Source organism: Poecilia formosa, unplaced genomic scaffold, assembly GCF_000485575.1.
Source record: "Poecilia formosa unplaced genomic scaffold, Poecilia_formosa-5.1.2 Scaffold682, whole genome shotgun sequence".
In the NCBI taxonomy this organism is placed as follows: Eukaryota; Metazoa; Chordata; class Actinopteri; order Cyprinodontiformes; family Poeciliidae; genus Poecilia; species Poecilia formosa.
The window spans coordinates 124,186-142,764 of record NW_006800621.1 but is presented as its reverse complement, the minus strand read 5'-3'; the positions used below and the strand labels follow the sequence as shown (position 1 = coordinate 142,764).

General features: G+C 41.5%; 1 protein-coding gene and 1 long non-coding RNA gene across 3 annotated transcripts in view; one reads left to right on the top strand and one right to left on the bottom strand.

The window, feature by feature from the left end:
• tgfbr1b (transforming growth factor, beta receptor 1 b) overlaps window positions 1-18,579 on the bottom strand; it is a 65,250-nt gene that overhangs the window by 19,959 nt on the left and 26,712 nt on the right. For both annotated transcript variants that reach the window (XM_007542342.2, XM_007542341.2), the window contains exons 2-6: window positions 17,616-17,864; window positions 10,434-10,694; window positions 1,579-1,809; window positions 1,141-1,308; window positions 729-885 (exon numbers count right to left, since the gene is read on the bottom strand). In XM_007542342.2, the coding sequence (XP_007542404.1) occupies window positions 729-885; window positions 1,141-1,308; window positions 1,579-1,809; window positions 10,434-10,694; window positions 17,616-17,864 (1,066 nt within the window). The remainder of the gene's footprint in view (window positions 1-728; window positions 886-1,140; window positions 1,309-1,578; window positions 1,810-10,433; window positions 10,695-17,615; window positions 17,865-18,579) is intronic.
• Window positions 4,599-8,766, top strand: LOC107834599 (uncharacterized). The gene is made up of 3 exons (XR_001660403.1): window positions 4,599-4,608; window positions 6,463-6,465; window positions 7,484-8,766. It is a non-coding gene; the product is annotated as an uncharacterized LOC107834599 (long non-coding RNA).

Here is an 18,579-nt window from a genome sequence, read left to right as displayed (position 1 = left end):
TTTATCATCCAATTTTTAGTAGAAAAGAGGAAAATGAAAAATCATGCAAATGGAAATTGAGCTTGTTTTAATTTATCATGCAATAAATTGATTTATTGCTTATTGCGATAAATCAATTTACTGATTTATCTACATGTTCAACAAAACATTACTAAGAAAAAACAATTTGAAAAAGTTTTTTTATTCTTTATTATTTTACTCATCTTCTAGGTGTCGGATAGTGTGCAGTGTTGACTGGACCAAAATGTAGCATGGGATTTAGGATGGTAATGGAATTAATATTTAATCAAGAAACTTCTGGAGGACACAAGGAAGGCATAGGAAAATTAACGGAGGAAACAGTGAGGAATACTGCAATCTGAAGAAACCACAAGAGCTAATCACAGGTGAGTAGCTGCAGCTGGGGCAGGGAGGTAGAGGTACATGGGAAACTTCTGGAAGACCAATTTCTATATTCATTTTCATTTCTATTGTCTATGTTGTTTGTCTGTCTCTTTTTATCTTTTATCTGTATGCCTCTCTCTCTCACCATCATGTATGTATTTCATTACCAACTCAGTCTTCATAAACAGCCAAGCTGAGTGGCCCCCTCATACAGTCCAATGGGCCTGCTATAAAGCTAGCTAGAGAGCGAGCTGAAGTACAGGAGAGACCACCGAGGGACACAGAAAAGGCTCACGATGTGATCTGGCACCATTTAGACAGGCTGATGGAATAAAAACACTTACCTTTTGGTTCCCACTCTGTGGTTTGGAGCGATGTCAATGGTGTCGGTGGCGGAGTCATGTCGAACAGCCAGACCCAGGTCAGCGATGCAGCAGGTTCCGTTCTTCTTCACCAGGATGTTCTTGGACTTTAGGTCTCTGTGAGCGATAGCTGGCTTTCCTGCACATACAGTTAGAACGTCAACAAACAGTTGCCAACAAGTTGTGGTCACCACAAGAATCAATCTAGGTTTTAAATACGGCACTGGTTTAGTCAAAGATTATTTTAACAAAGCCTTCTGAAACTGGAGGATTAAAATCAGTGAGATAAACTTGAATTTCCACAGCAATTTTAGAGATTAAATCAATTAAAAAGAAACATGTTCGTATTAATTGATGTTTGAACTCTATTATGAAGCTGTGTGTAGCAGCTCACCTTGTGTCCCTACGATCTCCATGTGAAGGTGGGCCAGGCCGCTTGCGGTGGATAGCGACAGCTTGATCATGCCTTCCACAGTGACCGTGTAGCGGTTCAGGTAGTCGAACAGGGAGCCGTGTTCATGGTAGTCTGACACCAGCCACAGCTGAGTCCAGGTTCCGTTATCTGCCCAGACACACACACACAAAACCACCATCCACAGGATGAACTCGACTAGAACACCTCCCTACCCCCTCTTCACTATGAGAGGTGCTGTTCTGAATGGAGAAATCAAGATGAGCTGATAATCCCACACTAATGAGTAGAGAAGATGGGTCTCCATTGTTTATTGTGTAAGTTCTTAAACTTTAATCATTTTCATCTTCACTCAATGTCTTCCTTTGACCGAGTTGCTGGTATAGTTTTCTCACAGAGGGTGCTGAGGCCTTGGCTCACCTTTGTTATCGGCAGCGATAAAGCCCAGGATGTTCTCGTGGCGCAACATGACGGTCTGGTAGATCTCAGCCTCACGGAACCAGGAGCGCTCTTCTCTGGAGGAGAAGATCTTCACCGCCACCTCCTCACCACGCCACTTACCCCTCCACACCTCGCCAAAACGTCCCTTCCCGATGCTCTCCTGCAGGATGATAGTTCTGGCGATGGTCCTCTGGACCAGCAGAGGCAGGCCTGTAAGGAAAACCCACAAAACACAGGAGAGGCTCACAAAGCTGAAAGGCTCTGTTCCTGTTGGACTCAGCATCTTCTTTTCTGAGCTGCCAGATACAGAAAAGAAAGGAAAAACAGCCAAGTGTTTGTCTTCTTACATTGAGACTGATCCTTTCTACTGTTGCTGTGTGCACGCTGTGGATGCACAACAGCAATGCTAAATGTGCAGAAATCTATAAATGAATGAAAACTACCAAGTACCTCACAGCTCCAACTCTTGAAGTTAAACATGACATTCTTCTTCCACATGAACATAAACCACTGAAAGTAAAACCTTGTTTTTTTATTGTGATTATTTCCTTTATTTAACCATGTCAAAAAAAAAACAAAAAACAATGAGATCCAGATCTCATTTTCAAGAGGGGCCTGGGCAGAAAACTGCAACACACAACAACCTGGAACACACAAAAGTAAAACTAATTAAAAACAATGACATTGAATCATGTTGCATGTTTTTAAAACTGCTAGAAAAAGAAATAAGATCCAAAAATTTTAGTTTATTCCATCCAGTGGGTGTCATGATGTGATTTTTTTGGCGGTGAGGAAGACGCTCATAGGCCCAGGCAGACAATTAGAAGGTGTTTAATGAATAAATCCAAGATAACAGAATCAGCAACACAGGGAGCACAGAGGAAACAAGACATGTAGCAACAGACAGACGTACCTTAGATGATGACCTGACAAGGAACAAAGACAACAGGTGGACTTAAATACACAGGGAGGGTAATCAGGGAACTAGACACACCTGGGAAGCAATCAACAGGGAAGACAGGACAGGAACAGGACTAAACACAGAATACCTCAAAATAACTACACAGAAAAACAAGGATCACAACAGTAGGAGTCATTACACTAAATGCTTGTTTCCTTTTTTCTGTGCATGGGACATGCAAAAAAAAAAAATGTTTTTGGAGCGTAAAGAATGGAAAGTAACAGATGATTGTAGGAGAGAATTTAAGTAGGTTGGAGCCAGTAGTAGAGTTTTATAAATCAGTATCTTCAAGTGATTGTATCTCCGTATGCTTAAAGGAGGCCATTCAGGATTTGCATGCAACTCAGTGATGTGTAAGACACCTGCTTGTTACCTGGAACTGAGGTCTTGACTGGCCTTAGTTAGAGCCAAACCAAAGCAGCTGGAGCTTAAGACGTTAAATGAAGAAAAAAATCTCTGGAGATAAACAGGAGGAAAAGAGCTAACAATCTCCATCTCTGAGGAGACATCAGAGGGAACACCTGCAGGTGATTGACACCTCTTCACCCCAGAAACACGCCGCCACCATGAAAATGACTTATGAAGAGACGACTAACCAATCCTGTCAGGTGAGGCAAAAGCAGCCAAGAAGAAGAGAAGAACTGCAGGGCAACTGGGGCAACAGCTGGGCCGCAGCCCTTCAGAGGCTGTGGAAGCTGCTCTGAAGGCACCGTCTAATGACCCCGCATTGGGCATGTGGACCAGAGGACAACATGTCCTCTGGGTTGGCTTTCAGCACCCTCAAACAGTTATATAACAAAGACAGAGCCTGAGATATTAGCACCTTCCTAAAATAATGGTCTAAGTCTTTCTTTATCAAAAGGGATTTTTAAATCGTTTTGGCCTAAAACTTATTTTATGAAGGTGTTGATATGCAAAGGGAGGGATTAGGTTTTCTACTGTCTATCCTGCAGCTCTGACTTGATGTCTCGCTCTACCTTCCTGGTTGTTGCTCTAGCTGCTCTCTCTCATCTGCCTGTTTGGTTTGTTCTGCTTCATGTCATCACTTCACAGCACAGTAGCTAGGGGAAAAGGAAATGGTTCTACTGTTGAGATTCAAGTGTCACTAACATTATTTAAAAGGATGAACTACTGTGCTACAAAAAACTTTTAATAAATATTTCTCAGAATATTATGAATTCCATCTTATGATATAATGACTGTAGGTCACACTGTAAACAACTAAGACTGAATACCCAGAAGCTGTGAGCGATTTATCTCCAGTTTTAGAAGAAGAATCTGGATGGAGTGATGAAGAGGAGGAGCTGGTTCTACTGAACGACTGCAGCCCAGTTTGAGCCACACAGTTCAGGACGCGACAATGACTCCAGTTTTTTTGGACAGGAAGGATCGATGGTGAAGGGTTGCAGCAGGACAAATCACTGACTGGTAATAAACAGATCTATGAATAAAAAAACTTGCAAAAAATTATTTACAGCCATAATTGTTTCAAATAAATATTTACTAAAGGTTTTTTGGATGTAATTTTAAAATAAATAGATTTTTACTTGGATTTTTAAGCCTTAAAATAAAGAAAAACATAAAACCTTTGAAAAAAAGGTTTTATTTTCTTTTCTTCCTTTCTTCCTTTAACCTTCGCATTTCTGGCTGAATCTGCCTCAAGGTTCTTTTTCATGGCGGCTAATATTTAGTAGCATCAGCTGGTAAAAAATAGCAGCAAATGTTTCAACCACAGCTGCTTAAGTCACAGATATATTCTGAGCCAGGTAGCCTGACACTTTGCTTGGTAACGTTGGTAACGCCCGGCTGCACAGAACCAGGGTTCGGGTTGTGACCAAGATCTGTGGCATCAGCTCCACCTCCAGCACTGGTTCTTTCAGCAGCGGGGTCCTCCTCAGCTGATAGAAAGTTTTAATGAGCGATCAACCTAAATGATTACCCAACATTTAGAGTTAATTCTGCTAGCAGGAGACCTGCTGGGACAGAGGCTTGATCTGGAGAAGGAGAGACCTCTAGAGGTGTGTAGTGGAAATGTTCTGTTTGGTTTAGTTCATGACTGTCTATGTTACTACACGTCACTGTAACTATATGTGGGAATTTCCATAAATATGAACTAGTCTGGCATATGTTTATTCATGAGGCCATATGAGAATACCCTCTTCATTATCAGGACTTATTTCTAAAGTCCAAACTGAACATGCAAAGAAATCTTTTCATTCTTCTGCTCTTCTTGGAAACAATTGCAGAAATACATTAACCTAAAGTTGCTGCTGTCTAAATGTTTTTAAGGCTTTTTTCTGATTTTGAGAAGGAATCATCTGTCTCTAATTGAGGAATCTTTTAATTCATTTATTTCTGTCTGCTTTTTGCTGTGAATGTTCAGTAATCTCTGCAAGCTGCTCCCAGTCTCTTATTCCCAGTATTCTCTTGCAAAAGAGATTTTTCATCTCAATGGAATTTTTCTGGTGGAATAAAGGTTACATAAAAATTTAAAAAACTAAAAGATTTATGGGAATTGATTGTTTATTGCGTCATACAAACAGCAGCAGTGAACTTCAGGCACTGAACTGATATTGCAGTTCGACACAGATCAAGATCAGAGGTCATCTGCAAAGTCTTCCAGGGCGGTCAGTTCACCAATTGATGAAATGATTCGTAGCAGATCAGGAGCTGGTCCCAGAACAGAACCAGTGATCTTAACTGGTCTCAGACTAGATTGGGCTGTGATGGTGACGAGGAGCCGCCCTCCAGCTCTGCCAGTGTAGCTCATGTCCATCTCCACTGGTCCACCACAACACAACTGCTGACAGATTCTGAGAGACAGCTCTGTTTTGACTCTACCAAAACAGCTTTTCAAACACACCAACAGCTGCTCATGTGCCACACCATCACATCAACAAGGAAACACACAGAAATCATCTGATGACTCAGCTGGATCCAATGGTTGACTTGGTAACAATGGGGTGACTATTGTTACGTGCAGTCGTGCAGATATGACCTGCTAGTCAAACCTCTGTCACAGCAGAGAAACAGTGGTTGATGTTCAGACCTTTGCTGAGGCAGATGAGCTCAGCTTCACCTTTAAGTATGGGCTGATCACCGATCTCCCTAAATGAAGGAAATCGGTTGTGATAAATCGGCTGGCCGATTAATTGGTACCCCCTTATCAAAATGGCTCCCTTTCTCTTTTTTTCTTTCTTGAGTTTTCTTTGTTTGATCTGTCAGTGCACCATGCCAAACACAAGCCCAACACCCTCCAGTGTTTTACTTGGGTTAACAGAAAGAAGATTAAAAGTTAGCTAATTTCCCCATAAATGTGGTTTATAAAATAAAGATAAAGAAAGTGCAAACAGTGTAAGAAGCTGTTTAGCTGAACCGGGTGCAGCAGAGTCTGTTTGCAGTTGGAAGTCTTGGCAGATGTTGAGAAATCTCAGGTTAAGGAAACAATTTACATCCCATGGAATGTAATGTAACTCTATTCCAGGGAAATTCGCGAGTAATTTCTGCAAGCTGCAACTTGTCTGCTTCCAGCAGGCACAACACTGAGTCAGCACTGTATATGCTACAACCCAGTAGGTTCTGCAGAGAGAGAGAGACAGAGAGAGAAAGAGAAAAAAGAGAGAAAGAAAGAGAGAGAGAGAGAAAGAGAGAGAGAGAGAGGGAGAGAGAGAGACACACACACACAGAGCAATATGGTGGTAGTGTAAATTGGAACCTTAACTGTCAGCGCTTTCAGGACACACAGGTAGGCTGTGGGCTGGGCTGGGTTTGACTCCATTTAAAGGGATCAGTGCACAACACTGCCACAACACAACTCATTCATTTCCATCCATGACACAGACAACTCAACAATTAGAAAATATCATGAATGAAAAAAAAAAAATAGAATGCAAAGAATAAAGTGAGTGCATGCAAAGCATTGATGTGGTGTAGTGAATGCAACTCTGCTTTGGGATGGTGTGTGGTGTGTGCATGCTCTTCGTGCTGCACAGAATAGCTTTATGACACGAAATCCTGAACAGGATGTTTGTCCCAGAGAACGCCCTGAGCCTCAAACACGAGGCTTCTGGTCTCTTTAAATCACCGTCATGTAAATGGAAACTCGTTAGGTTTGCACCATCACTATTACATGCTTTACATAACTGTGACTTTCTAAAACTTTACTGACTCAGTTTGAACACAGANTTTCTAAACGTCATGTATAATGAGGATATTTTTAAGATACTGTCTTTTTTAAAGCTATATAAATGCAAGTGTGATTAAAAAAAGAATAGCAACAGAATAAAAAATTTTTTAGACACAGCTCACTAGTGAGTTGTGCTATTTTTGAACGGGCCTGCGGGCGACTCATGTGGTCCTTGCGGGCGACCAGGTGCCCGCGGGCACCGTGTTGGTGAGCCCTGCTTTAGCCCAAGGTAGTCTGGAGTCCGACTCCCGTCTTCCATTCGCTGGGCCCATGCCTCTCTCCCCCGCTCCGCTCTCTCTGCCCCCTTACAGTCAGATTGCTGTCAAATAAACTAGTGCCGAAAAAATCCTTAAAAAAAAAAAAAAAAAGACTACTGGAGAAATGTGCAACAACGTGGCTTGATGTCAGGCTTTTTTATCCCTCAACTACCCCAACTAATCAACGTCACCCTGCGTATTGAAGCTTTTAACCTGGCAGCTTTACGCTCTTATAAAGATATGGTTTGACTACATCTGGAAACTAAGTCCAAGCTTCATTCTGAGGATCTGATAGAGGCGATCTCGACCGCCGTCTGCATGTTGGTTCAGAGAGCCGAACCGACTCTGAGTCAGCAGAGCCTCCTGCTGCGCATTGCGCGGAGGAGCAGCAGGAGGCTTCGTTGAATTCAACTGTAACCAAACGGGATCCGTTCATAATAACTTTGGTTTGTGATGTTCCAAAAGCACCATTGTGGTCAGTGTGATAATTTGACTCCTATATGAGTAGCTATTCAGAGATCATCAGTATCAGCCGGTGTTTGGAAAAAAAAAAGTCAGACCCGACTTTGTGCAACGAACTTTTCTCTGCTGCTTACAAAGAATGATCTGTTTATTGCTCTTTTAATTCTGCATAATAGACTTAGTAAAAGCGGGAGAACAGGATGGGTTGTCAATATTTGCCGTGAAAATAGCTGATAAAGCCTTCAAGTAGTTGTGAAGGGTTTGTGCGCTTACATCAATCACTATGACGTCACCGCGACTAGTCGACATCAACTCGACTATTATCATGATGTAGTCGACCTTAAAAAATATGTAGTCGTTCAACCCCTAGTGTACACAGAGCATTACAAAAACAAAGAATGCCTCTCAGTGGGGCTCCAGTTCTATCATACATATATAGTATAGAGCCATTCAGAAGAATCGGATCATTCGTGAAAGTCACATCACTATATTGCAGCATTTGGTCACAGTGTCGTCACACATGTGTGGCACGTCAGTCAACACCTCTGCACAATAAGCGCAGTAAGTGACAGGATTTTTTCAATCACAAATGCAACATATCTGTCCCTGTACAACTAGCTTTAGTAACATCATTTCACAAAGCTTACCTTTCTTTGAGCTTCTTTTCAAAGTGACACTAAGTTGGACTTAGTCCCAACCGTCTCTGAAAGTGAAGCGCTGCTGAATTCAAATGTCGTACTTTCTTATGATTTATGTAGGGAAATTTATTACCAATGATTAGACAGACATCTTCTCCCGCTCAAAGACAAACTCTGCGCATGTCTTGGAGCACTGCGTGCAAGTTAAAGGGGGAGGTGGTGGGTGGCAGTGGTAACAAAAACACGTAATTAGTAAGTCACGTTACTGCTTGGATATGAATCCGTAAGTTTTGCATCCACTGAAAACAAGGATGTTGACAAATAAACCAGACAATATGCTGGCACTTAAGTGATACAGTTGTGGTCTTGAAATAAAATCCAGAGTCCTCAATGTCGTAGACCGACACAAGACTGAGACCAAATGCGGTCGAGTCTGAGTTGAAACCATCAAAAAGTGGTTTCAAGACCGGTCTCGATTACTATAACACTACAGCATGGAGAAAATCTAGCCTGAATGACTGCATGAAAAATGTCAAAATACCAATGAAACATGCAACTGGTCAGCAGCTATAAATGAGCCAACGAATAGTTTGATATCAGTGAAATCTTTTCTATAATGGGTTGGTGATTGCGCTATCTCTGATTGGCTTAGAGTGCTATATACGGTGGCCGACAGGTGCAAATGCGCAGCAAAAGAGAAAACATGCAAACAAAAGAAAAAACACCCCCGAATTAAATGCAGCAAACAAAAAAGAAAACACCCCCGAATTAAATGCANGTGAAAGTCACATCACTATATTGCAGCATTTGGTCACAGTGTCGTCACACGTGTGGCACGTCAGTCAACACCTCTGCACAATAAGCGCAGTAAGTGACAGGATTTTTTCAATCACAAATGCAACATATCTGTCCCTGTACAACTAGCTTTAGTAACATCATTTCACAAAGCTTACCTTTCTTTGAGCTTCTTTTCAAAGTGACACTAAGTTGGACTTAGTCCCAACCGTCTCTGAAAGTGAAGCGCTGCTGAATTCAAATGTCGTACTTTCTTATGATTTATGTAGGGAAATTTATTACCAATGATTAGACAGACATCTTCTCCCGCTCAAAGACAAACTCTGCGCATGTCTTGGAGCACTGCGTGCAAGTTAAAGGGGGAGGTGGTGGGTGGCAGTGGTAACAAAAACACGTAATTAGTAAGTCACGTTACTGCTTGGATATGAATCCGTAAGTTTTGCATCCACTGAAAACAAGGATGTTGACAAATAAACTAGACAATATGCTGGCACTTAAGTGATACAGTTGTGGTCTTGAAATAAAACCCAGAGTCCTCAATGTCGTAGACCGACATAAGACTGAGACCAAATGCGGTCGAGTCTGAGTTAAAACCATCAAAAAGTGGTTTCAAGACCGGTCTCGATTACTATAACACTACAGCATGGAGAAAATCTAGCCTGAATGACTGCATGAAAAATGTCAAAATACCAATGAAACATGCAACTGGTCAGCAGCTATAAATGAGCCAACGAATAGTTTGATATCAGTGAAATCTTTTCTATAATGGGTTGGTGATCGCGCCATCTCCGATTGGCTTAGAGTACTATATGGGTATTCTTGTTGAACCTCAGGGAGACGTTCCGTGTTCAGAGGGTTTATTTCAGAAGGACTTGTTGCACTACTGCAACCTCAGGCTTTTTTCAGCCACATAATTAAGAAACTAGGTCAAGTTTGTGACTAACTTGATGGGACTCAGGAGCCCTGTTCCAGACAGATTCCAAATTAAGTCAGCAGCTAATGATCACACACAATGAACAGTCGGTCATCAACAAGAACCAGCGTAGCTGCAACATAAAGCCTGTGGTTTTTTTGCCTACTCTGAGGCTTCAGGACAGGCAGGAAGAGGACATAATTCCAAACAGTGAGGACATCAGCAGTTATCCTAAACTGGACGCCCTGCAGATGGGTATTTGTTATGAACTGGTGCCATATTAATAAATGAAAATAAATTAAAAGCAAAAAGCTTTCTGCTCCTCAAATTGAAAAAAAAACTGCGATCAACATTCCAACGTGGCAAAAGATACATCTGTACCTAGTTTTACATCTGCATTCAAAGCAGCCAGAGGGGGACAGCTATTTGGTCACACCCATTTTTGAAAATTGCATTTCTTTTTCAAGGAAGTGCAATCTTATTAGTTTGACCAATAAGAGGTCAAACTAATAAACACAATGATACAAGGATTTCCCACAGTCATTTGTGTTTAGTGCAAGGTCTTTGAGTATTTTAGCGATAGTTAAAAACTAAAATGTAAGGGCAGGTAAGTGAGCAGTACCTGATCCAGAGCCGGATGTGGTCATGTCATAGATGAGGTCTTTGAGCGTTGTTCCAACAGTGATGAAGGGGTGATCCATGGAGGGGTCCTCCTCATTGGGCACACGGTGGTGGAGGGCCCCCGCTCCGCCGGCACCCAGACCTCTTTGGTTGTGGCAGATGTAGAATGCCAGAATGAGCAGCAGACACAGCACACACACTGGGCATGCAATCACCGCAGCGAGGGCCACGGGGCCCAAAGACTGGGGTTTTTCTTCTTCTGCTACAACACACAAAGAAGAAAACAGAGGAATATGTCATGTGTTGGGCCCACCCATGGCGGAACAAGAAAAACTGAAGAGCAACACAGGTAAAAACTCATAGCATTTAAGCTGTTTTTATGCACAGCTCCCTGAAGGGAGGAGTCACAGCAGGACTTCCTGCTGGACTTCGTCACAGTAGAACAAAACTCTGTTCTAGGTTTTTGTCGTCACTAGAATCCCTGTCAGCAGTTGGATTTTTTTTTTTTTGGAAGTACTTCCACACAGCTGGACATATTCAGATCCAAGTGAGATCTGAATATGTTATTAACATCACACATTGCAGCAGTTTGTGTGCTGCTTTTTTAGCAAGACTGCAGGGTTTCCTCCAGTGTATTATAAGCCTGGCGGCCCGCCATGCTTTACTAGCCCCCCCCACCAGGCTAAGCGTTGCTTTTTTTGTTCCTAGGAAAATAATAATAATCTTTTTTTTTTATTTATTTATTTATTTTTTTTAATCGCTTAATTATTTATTTATTTATTTTTTTCCCGATTGCAAGTGTCTCTGTTGCTCTGAGCGTTTCACTGGCGGAACAGATTTGTTCCTAAAAGTCATGTTTATAGACGATAGGTGTATAATTGATGCATTTACAGCCAGACCAATCACACTGTTAGCGCGTGTGCTGCAGCAGCTGGATGTCTGAAGTTTAACTCAGCATGGATCACATGCTTCTCCTTTCACTCAAACTGGACCCAGGCTGACCTGTAGAGATATTTACATCAACCCACTGTGTGGAATTATGTTTCTTTGGAGTGGCCTACTCCACATCAAGGTAGGAGTTTAAACCCTGCCGCGTTAGCTCTGGTTGTGAACTGCAGGAATAACTTGTAGTCGCGCTTTCTGAGGTGCGTGATGAGCGAGCGGTGAGACTGATTTATCTTTGTGAACTAAGGATTCTGTACGGCGTTTACATCCCAACACGCTGCCCAGGGCCTGGCTCAGTTTGTGATGATTAAGTTTATGTATGTGTACCTGGTTGGCGGTGCATTAGTGGTTAACGAACCAGCGCTAACTTCATCATGCAGGTTCAGCCCGGAGAGGAGCTTTTGCACTCTCCTTATAGTCACGCATCACACTGGTTTTATGTTATTTTATTATTATCTTTCCGGTTACACGAAGCACCAAACCATATAAAATGCTTTGTCTACTTAGTCAGCCAGAGTTAATGCTTGCGGCCACGCGGAGATCAGAAAATCTCATCCCTTAAAGTTCGAACAAACCAAATCAGTTTCTGTGGGCCGTATTAAAAACCCAACAGACACGAAAACAAAGAGCTACTAAAGCCACATTAGAAGCATTGAATTAAATCTCCCATTTGTTGTGCATCTCAGCGCACAGTGTAGCAGATTTAACTCATCATGCAGGGCCGGTACAAGGCTGTATGAGGCCTTGAGCAGAATTTGACTAAGGGGCCCCTGTTGCTGCTAAAAACATCAGCAACTCTAACATCTTTTGTGTTAGATTTAATCTGGGAGAAGGGAGTAGTTTAATTGGCCAAACTAAAAACAATCAGTTATAATTGCAGTTTGCTCATTTGTATTTGTGAACAAATTAAAAATCTTTTAATTTATAAATGCTGAAACCATTAAATCAAACTTAGCAGCATTGATCATCTCAATAAGCAAATGTTACATTTATATATTTGTGGTCTGTGTTAAAATATTAGCATTTATGGGGCCCTGAAGCCCTTGGGGGCCTTATGGAGCTGCTGACTTAATTTGGATTAAACAGAAGTGCAAATAATTAATATTAATTTTATTTTTTGATTTGTCATTTTTAAGTCTAATTGTGGGTTTAAATTAGGACTGAAACGATTCGAGTACCTCCATCCATCCATTTTCTTACACCCTTGTCCCTAGTGGGGTTGGGAGGTGCTGGTGCCTATCTCCAGCTATCGTTCTGGGCGAGAGGTGGGGTACACCCTGGACAGAGCAACACAGGACAAACAACCATGCACACACACCTAGGGAGAATTTAGAGAGACCAATTAACCAGAGTACCCGGATAAAACCCACGCATGCAGAACATGCAAACTGCATGCAGAAAAACCAGGAATCAAACCCAGGACCTTCTTGCTGCATGGCAACAGCTCTACCAACTGTGCCACTGTGCAGCCCTTTGAGTACCTTGATTATTAAAATTCCTTAAAGAAAATTGACCTGCCTTGAAGCTTTGTTAATTTATGTTTTATTATTTTGAGCACCATGTTCCAGCCAGGACATTATTTGCATTACGTGTCGCTCTGACTTCCGCCTCTGAGTTGTTGACAAAAGCTAAGTGTTAGCGGCATAACGTCCAATTTTCAAGTTGATTGATGATAATGCCCGGGTTTTCATTGTTTTTGGAGGGCCAATAATCATCCTTAAAATGACTGGCGTGATGCCTGGAGTACACCAGCTTTTCTCTTCTGGGAGCTGCTGGTCCAAAGCGAACGGTGGGAAGAGCGCTGCAGGAGTATTTATACGGGTAAGCGGATAGACTGAACATGGCGGGTCGCTGAGAAGTTGATGGTTAAAGTGAAAGTGTAGCTTTACGGACGAACCGCACAATAACTTTCATATTATCCCGGTCTCAACAAACGGGTGGCAGAAATCATCGTGGTGGTAAATGGCTGGTAGATGAGTTTCTGAGTGTGACGAACGAAGGTGCCGTAAATATCCCGTATTGCTCCCCCCCGTTCTTGCGTTCGTTCCCTAGTCTACTGGTCGCGTCTCCCCCACATCCCCACCCACACATTAGGTTTGTTTGTTTGTATTTCCACCCCCATCTTACTTACATTATACATAAACTAAAAGCTGGAGTATTGCTGGGTTTCAGACACGTGACCTGGATGACGTGCAAAATTCAGATGGAGGGCCGGAAGGGGATTTCTCTGGTTCAAAACAAACCAAAATTGATCACATCAAGTACAATAATGTCCTAAATAGGGTGGAACAAACGATGCATCTCGAAAAAATATGCATATATTTAGGATATGATCCGTATTATCGCTGTAAAAAAAAAGACTAATCTTATAATCTTGAGAATTTACCCGGTATCGAGGTAATCCCCATAACTAACTACCTGGAGCTGCAGATCTCATATTATACGACGAGCCAGAAGAAAGTTTTCAAAAGCCTGGAGAATACAATCATTTAGTTTCAAGTTGGGTCAAGCACTTAGGATCAAAAGAAGCATTAAATGGCTGTCGACTTGTTTCTGCCGGGTGAGTAGTGAGTTGTGCTATTTTAAGTAATTAGTCTATGATAACGATGCTATCGCTAACAACGAACTAACCCATGCTATTTCTACGAGCTTGGATCTCCTGGTAAATAACTTATTTAGCTTCTATAAACCCAAAATCATGCTGTATGTTGTATGTTAATGTTGAGTCGTTGTAGGACGCTGGATTCAGGTCCAATGTAAATCAACTATTCACACCAATCTACAGAAAGCCCATGTTCGTGTCTGGCCACGAATATGGTTTGTGGCCAGACACGAAGCATGTGGGGGAATAGTCACAGCTCACTGTGACTGTATGGCTGGGTAGGTTATATTTAATTTATTTAGCTTTCTTCTTTTTTTTNGATCAAAAGAAGCATTAAATGGCTGTCGACTTGTTTCTGCCGGGTGAGTAGTGAGTTGTGCTATTTTAAGTAATTAGTCTATGATAACGATGCTAACAACGAACTAACCCATGCTATTTCTACGAGCTTGGATCTCCTGGTAAATAACTTATTTAGCTTCTATAAACCCAAAATCATGCTGGAGTTGTATGTTAATGTTGAGTTGTTGTAGGACGCTGGATTCAGGTCCAATATAAGTCAACTATTCATACCAATCTACAGAAAGCCCATGTTCGTGTCTGGCCACGAATATGGTTTGTGGCCAGACACGAAGCATGTGGGGGAATAGTCACAGCTCACTGTAACTGTATGGGTGGGTAGGTTATATTTAATTTATTTAGCTTTCTTCTTTTTTTTTTTTTAGCATGAAAGTCCCACTGAATAAACATTATATTTTGTTTGTGACTTGCACTGAGCTAACTGCTAACAACATTAGCACTCTGAGAACAACCACACTAGGGCATAAAAAAAATATAGCTGTGTTTTTTAACCTTTTTTGAGCCAATGTACATTGTTTTAATTGAAAAAAATCACGAGGCACACATATATACTGTTACGTCCACCAAGGGCACAACATACTTGAGGACACGAGACAAAAGATGAGGGTTCAACAAAATATTTTATTCATAAATTCTCTTCACTTTGTTTTTCTTAATTCAGGTTCTTCTGATTTTCTGTGAAGAAAATAGCATTCAAACCCTCAGATCCCGTGTCCCAAAGAAAAAGAAAACAAAACCCCAAAAGTATTAACAGAAAATTGGACCTGGTGAGCCGGTCAAACAGAACAAAACGGTACAGCAGGGGGCCAACCCTATACATGGCCGTCGAAGCCCCTACTAGTACCGGACTAAAACAAAAATAACCTAATGCAAAAGAAAGATCGAAAACAGGACAACCGGTCCCACCAGGCCAAACTCACAACGAAAAAACAAACAAACAAAGGTTAACAAAGATACCGCATGGCAGGCTGGAAACCTCAGCTGCGGCCCACAGCGGCTGGTGGTGGTGGAGCGAGCGGAAGCAAGCGGAGAGGCGGAGCCCAGGCGGGAATGGAGGGGAGAGAGCCCCACATGCCGAAAGCCAGCCTATTTATAGGCGGACTAACAGCGCCACAAATTAACGTAATTAAATGACCAAAAGAAATTATCCAAACTCCAAAATATACTTACAAAAGGTCATTTAATCAAGGTCTATAACAAAAAAAAAGAAATAGACAAAAATCATAATGTGCCCGAAGCACATAACAATACTCATTCTTATCAAAGTGTCTTGAATAGGAATCAAATAAACACAAATTTATTTTTATCATATTTTACATTTCTCATTTCAAATTGCACTTAACATGTTCACTTCAAAAATATACTTGAATAGCGCCACAACACTGTCGTGTGTGATGCATGAATGTAGTAACATCACTAATTCTCTTGTTGATCCACTTTTCTCCTCTTTTTTCGGTAAGGTTTTTTTTTTTTAATTAACGCTCTTGTGACCAACTACCTTTGAAACATGAAAATAACGTTTATCTTTCTCCCTATTAAAACGGTTGGAGCAACCGTACAGGACACAGACTTCAGACATTTTGATGCTGGATCAACAGAAATAAATGGGCTGAATTTAGTTCCTCCATGTGCATTGGGTGACATCAGTGCTACGTCATCTGAAACCCAGCAACAGACATTTTTTCATAAGCGCATTTGTGAGCTTGCCTCCTTATTATTAAATTGAATATAATTTCAGATCTTTGTATAACTTTTCTTCAGGTTAACTTAGAAAGTGAGCTATTATTATTGCAGGTTAGCTTTCTAAGCTACAAAAAGTAACCTTTAGGGAAGCTCAAATATGAAAAATTGGACTGATATTGATATCTGATAGCAAGACCGATGTTATGCCAGATTTACCAATATTTTATTTTACACATTTTTTTATTCGATTACTCGATTAATCGTAAGAATAATCTATATATTACTAAAATATTCGTTTACAACAACCCTAGTTTAAATAGCGTTTCACTGGCGATGTCTTCCAGTAATATTTTTATATTTCCTGCTTACTTAACATCTTGTAATACAAAAACCCGGTGGACCGCTGGTGGAACACCTCGTCGCCCCGACCACCGGACTTAGCAAGTTTTCTGGGGGAAACCCTGAGACTGCATCATCTGCATACATGTACATCTGAGCATCATTCTGGTAAGTCATTAATGAACAACAAGCTGAAAAGCAATGGGCCCAACACGGACCCCTGTGGGACCCCATAGCTGTGCTGTACCCTAATACACTTTGTTAAACATGAAATTAATGCAGTTTAATCCACCTAAAAAACTGCTAAAATAAGAGAATTCATTAAGCAATACATGATGTTGAAAGCTTTCTGGAAATCAATACAGATAGCACCAACACCAACTGTATCCAAATTTGATTTCAGGTTTTCCACATCACTGTTTCAATTGAGTGATGTTTTCTAAAACATATGAACTATTAATGAAGTGCTTAGCATTAGTTTTGGTGAGCCAGATAAAGATGAAATCTTTTGGTAACAAGAGATTTCCTTCTTTGTGTTACATTCTTTAAGCTTAGTAAGTGTTGTTGACATCTGTGGTGAGAGAGCCATCTTAAGACCGATACACTCAATGGTAAGTAAACATGCCTGTTCTATTAAACGACACTTTCTATTCCCCCCCGCAAACACACACACCCCTCTGTTCTAAAGATATCATGGTCTGCCACATCCACAGGTGGGGGATTATTACTAACCAGATCTCAGACAAACAGAGAACTTCAGACATGGACTTCCATAACAAATGATGGATCTGATGACACTTTGGTGAAATGCAAGATAGGCCTTCAGGCTTCCATGATGGCTTCATCATGATTAAAGATGACATACAGATCAGTGAACCAGTGTCAGGATTATTTCTATGCAGGACTCTCTGGGACACACTCACTTGAATTCTGTTAAAGTCTGCCTTTATAGTTTCATTTCTGTGATTGTGTGTCCTTGGCCCAGCTCTGTTTGAAGAGTCTCAGGTGAAAAATGTTCCATCTTTACAGAGGTCACAGTCTGAGCTCTTTATGTTCTCAAAGGTGGTTTCACTACAATAAATCCAAGGCATAAATCCAAGGCAACCAGACATTCAGTCATTGTAACTCAGCCCTTCATTCAAACACATCTGTTTATTCCCAGATGAGTTTGGTCACATCGGCTGGATTATTTTTGTTGAAAAGTCTAGAAGCTGTACGTTAGCAGCTGTTGTGTGAGGTGTTGGTGTGGATACCTACGAAAGACTGGGAAATCCGGCTCCTTGTTGCAGTAGTCAGACGAGCAGCACATGGGGAAGATGCCAGTGTCCGTTCTGGAGTTCGGGGCGCAGACGAAGGGTCTGTCTCGAGGGATCAGTTCGCTGTCATGTATGCACTGACGCTGTTCTGAGATCTGCTGGCTCCCGGACTTCCTAATGGCCACAAAGCAGACGCCATCTGTGGTGCAGCTGGAGTTGGCGCTGCAGCGGTCACAGTAACACTGGAGGGCTGCCGAGGGAACCAAGAGCAAGGTTACACCTAAAGTCTGTGTAGCATGGCACAGGAAACACATTCTACACAGCTTTTCTCTTTTTCAGCCACACAAACTAAAGGAAACCTGAGGAGAGGGAACATATCCATCCAGTCAGGACTGGGAACACCTGAGGGAGCAGGGCAGCTTGAATATGGAAAAAAATCATAACTCTGATTTTTTTTTTTTTTATTTAATAGAGATTAATAAAATACAGTTGAAGTGAAGGAGGAGACTGTAAAACATTTTTAATACTCTGTTAATTTTTCTTCCAGACCTAGAATGGAAAATACTTCTAACCAGTTCCCTTCATTTTCAAGCTTAACAAGTTAGATCTTGTCACACTTTACATTCAGACAAACTGACTTATCCTCCACATCCTCACACGCACACACACACGCACGCACGCACACACAATAAGTTCAAAAGAAAACTACTGTTCAACAGGGCATTTTACACTGTCGATTTTTAAAAAACTCAAACATTCTTTGCAAAACAAAAAAAGTAGGGACGCGCTAGTGTTTGTGGAAATAAACATTGATGCTAATGGTGGAGCTTATCTTGTGATCTTGAAGTTGTTATCCAGGGAAGGACACGTGATACAGTTATCCTGAGCGGACACTTGCCTCTGGGCTCCCACTCCGCTCGAGCCAATTTGGGTTATTCTTGTATCCTTATCTAACCTAACAAGTT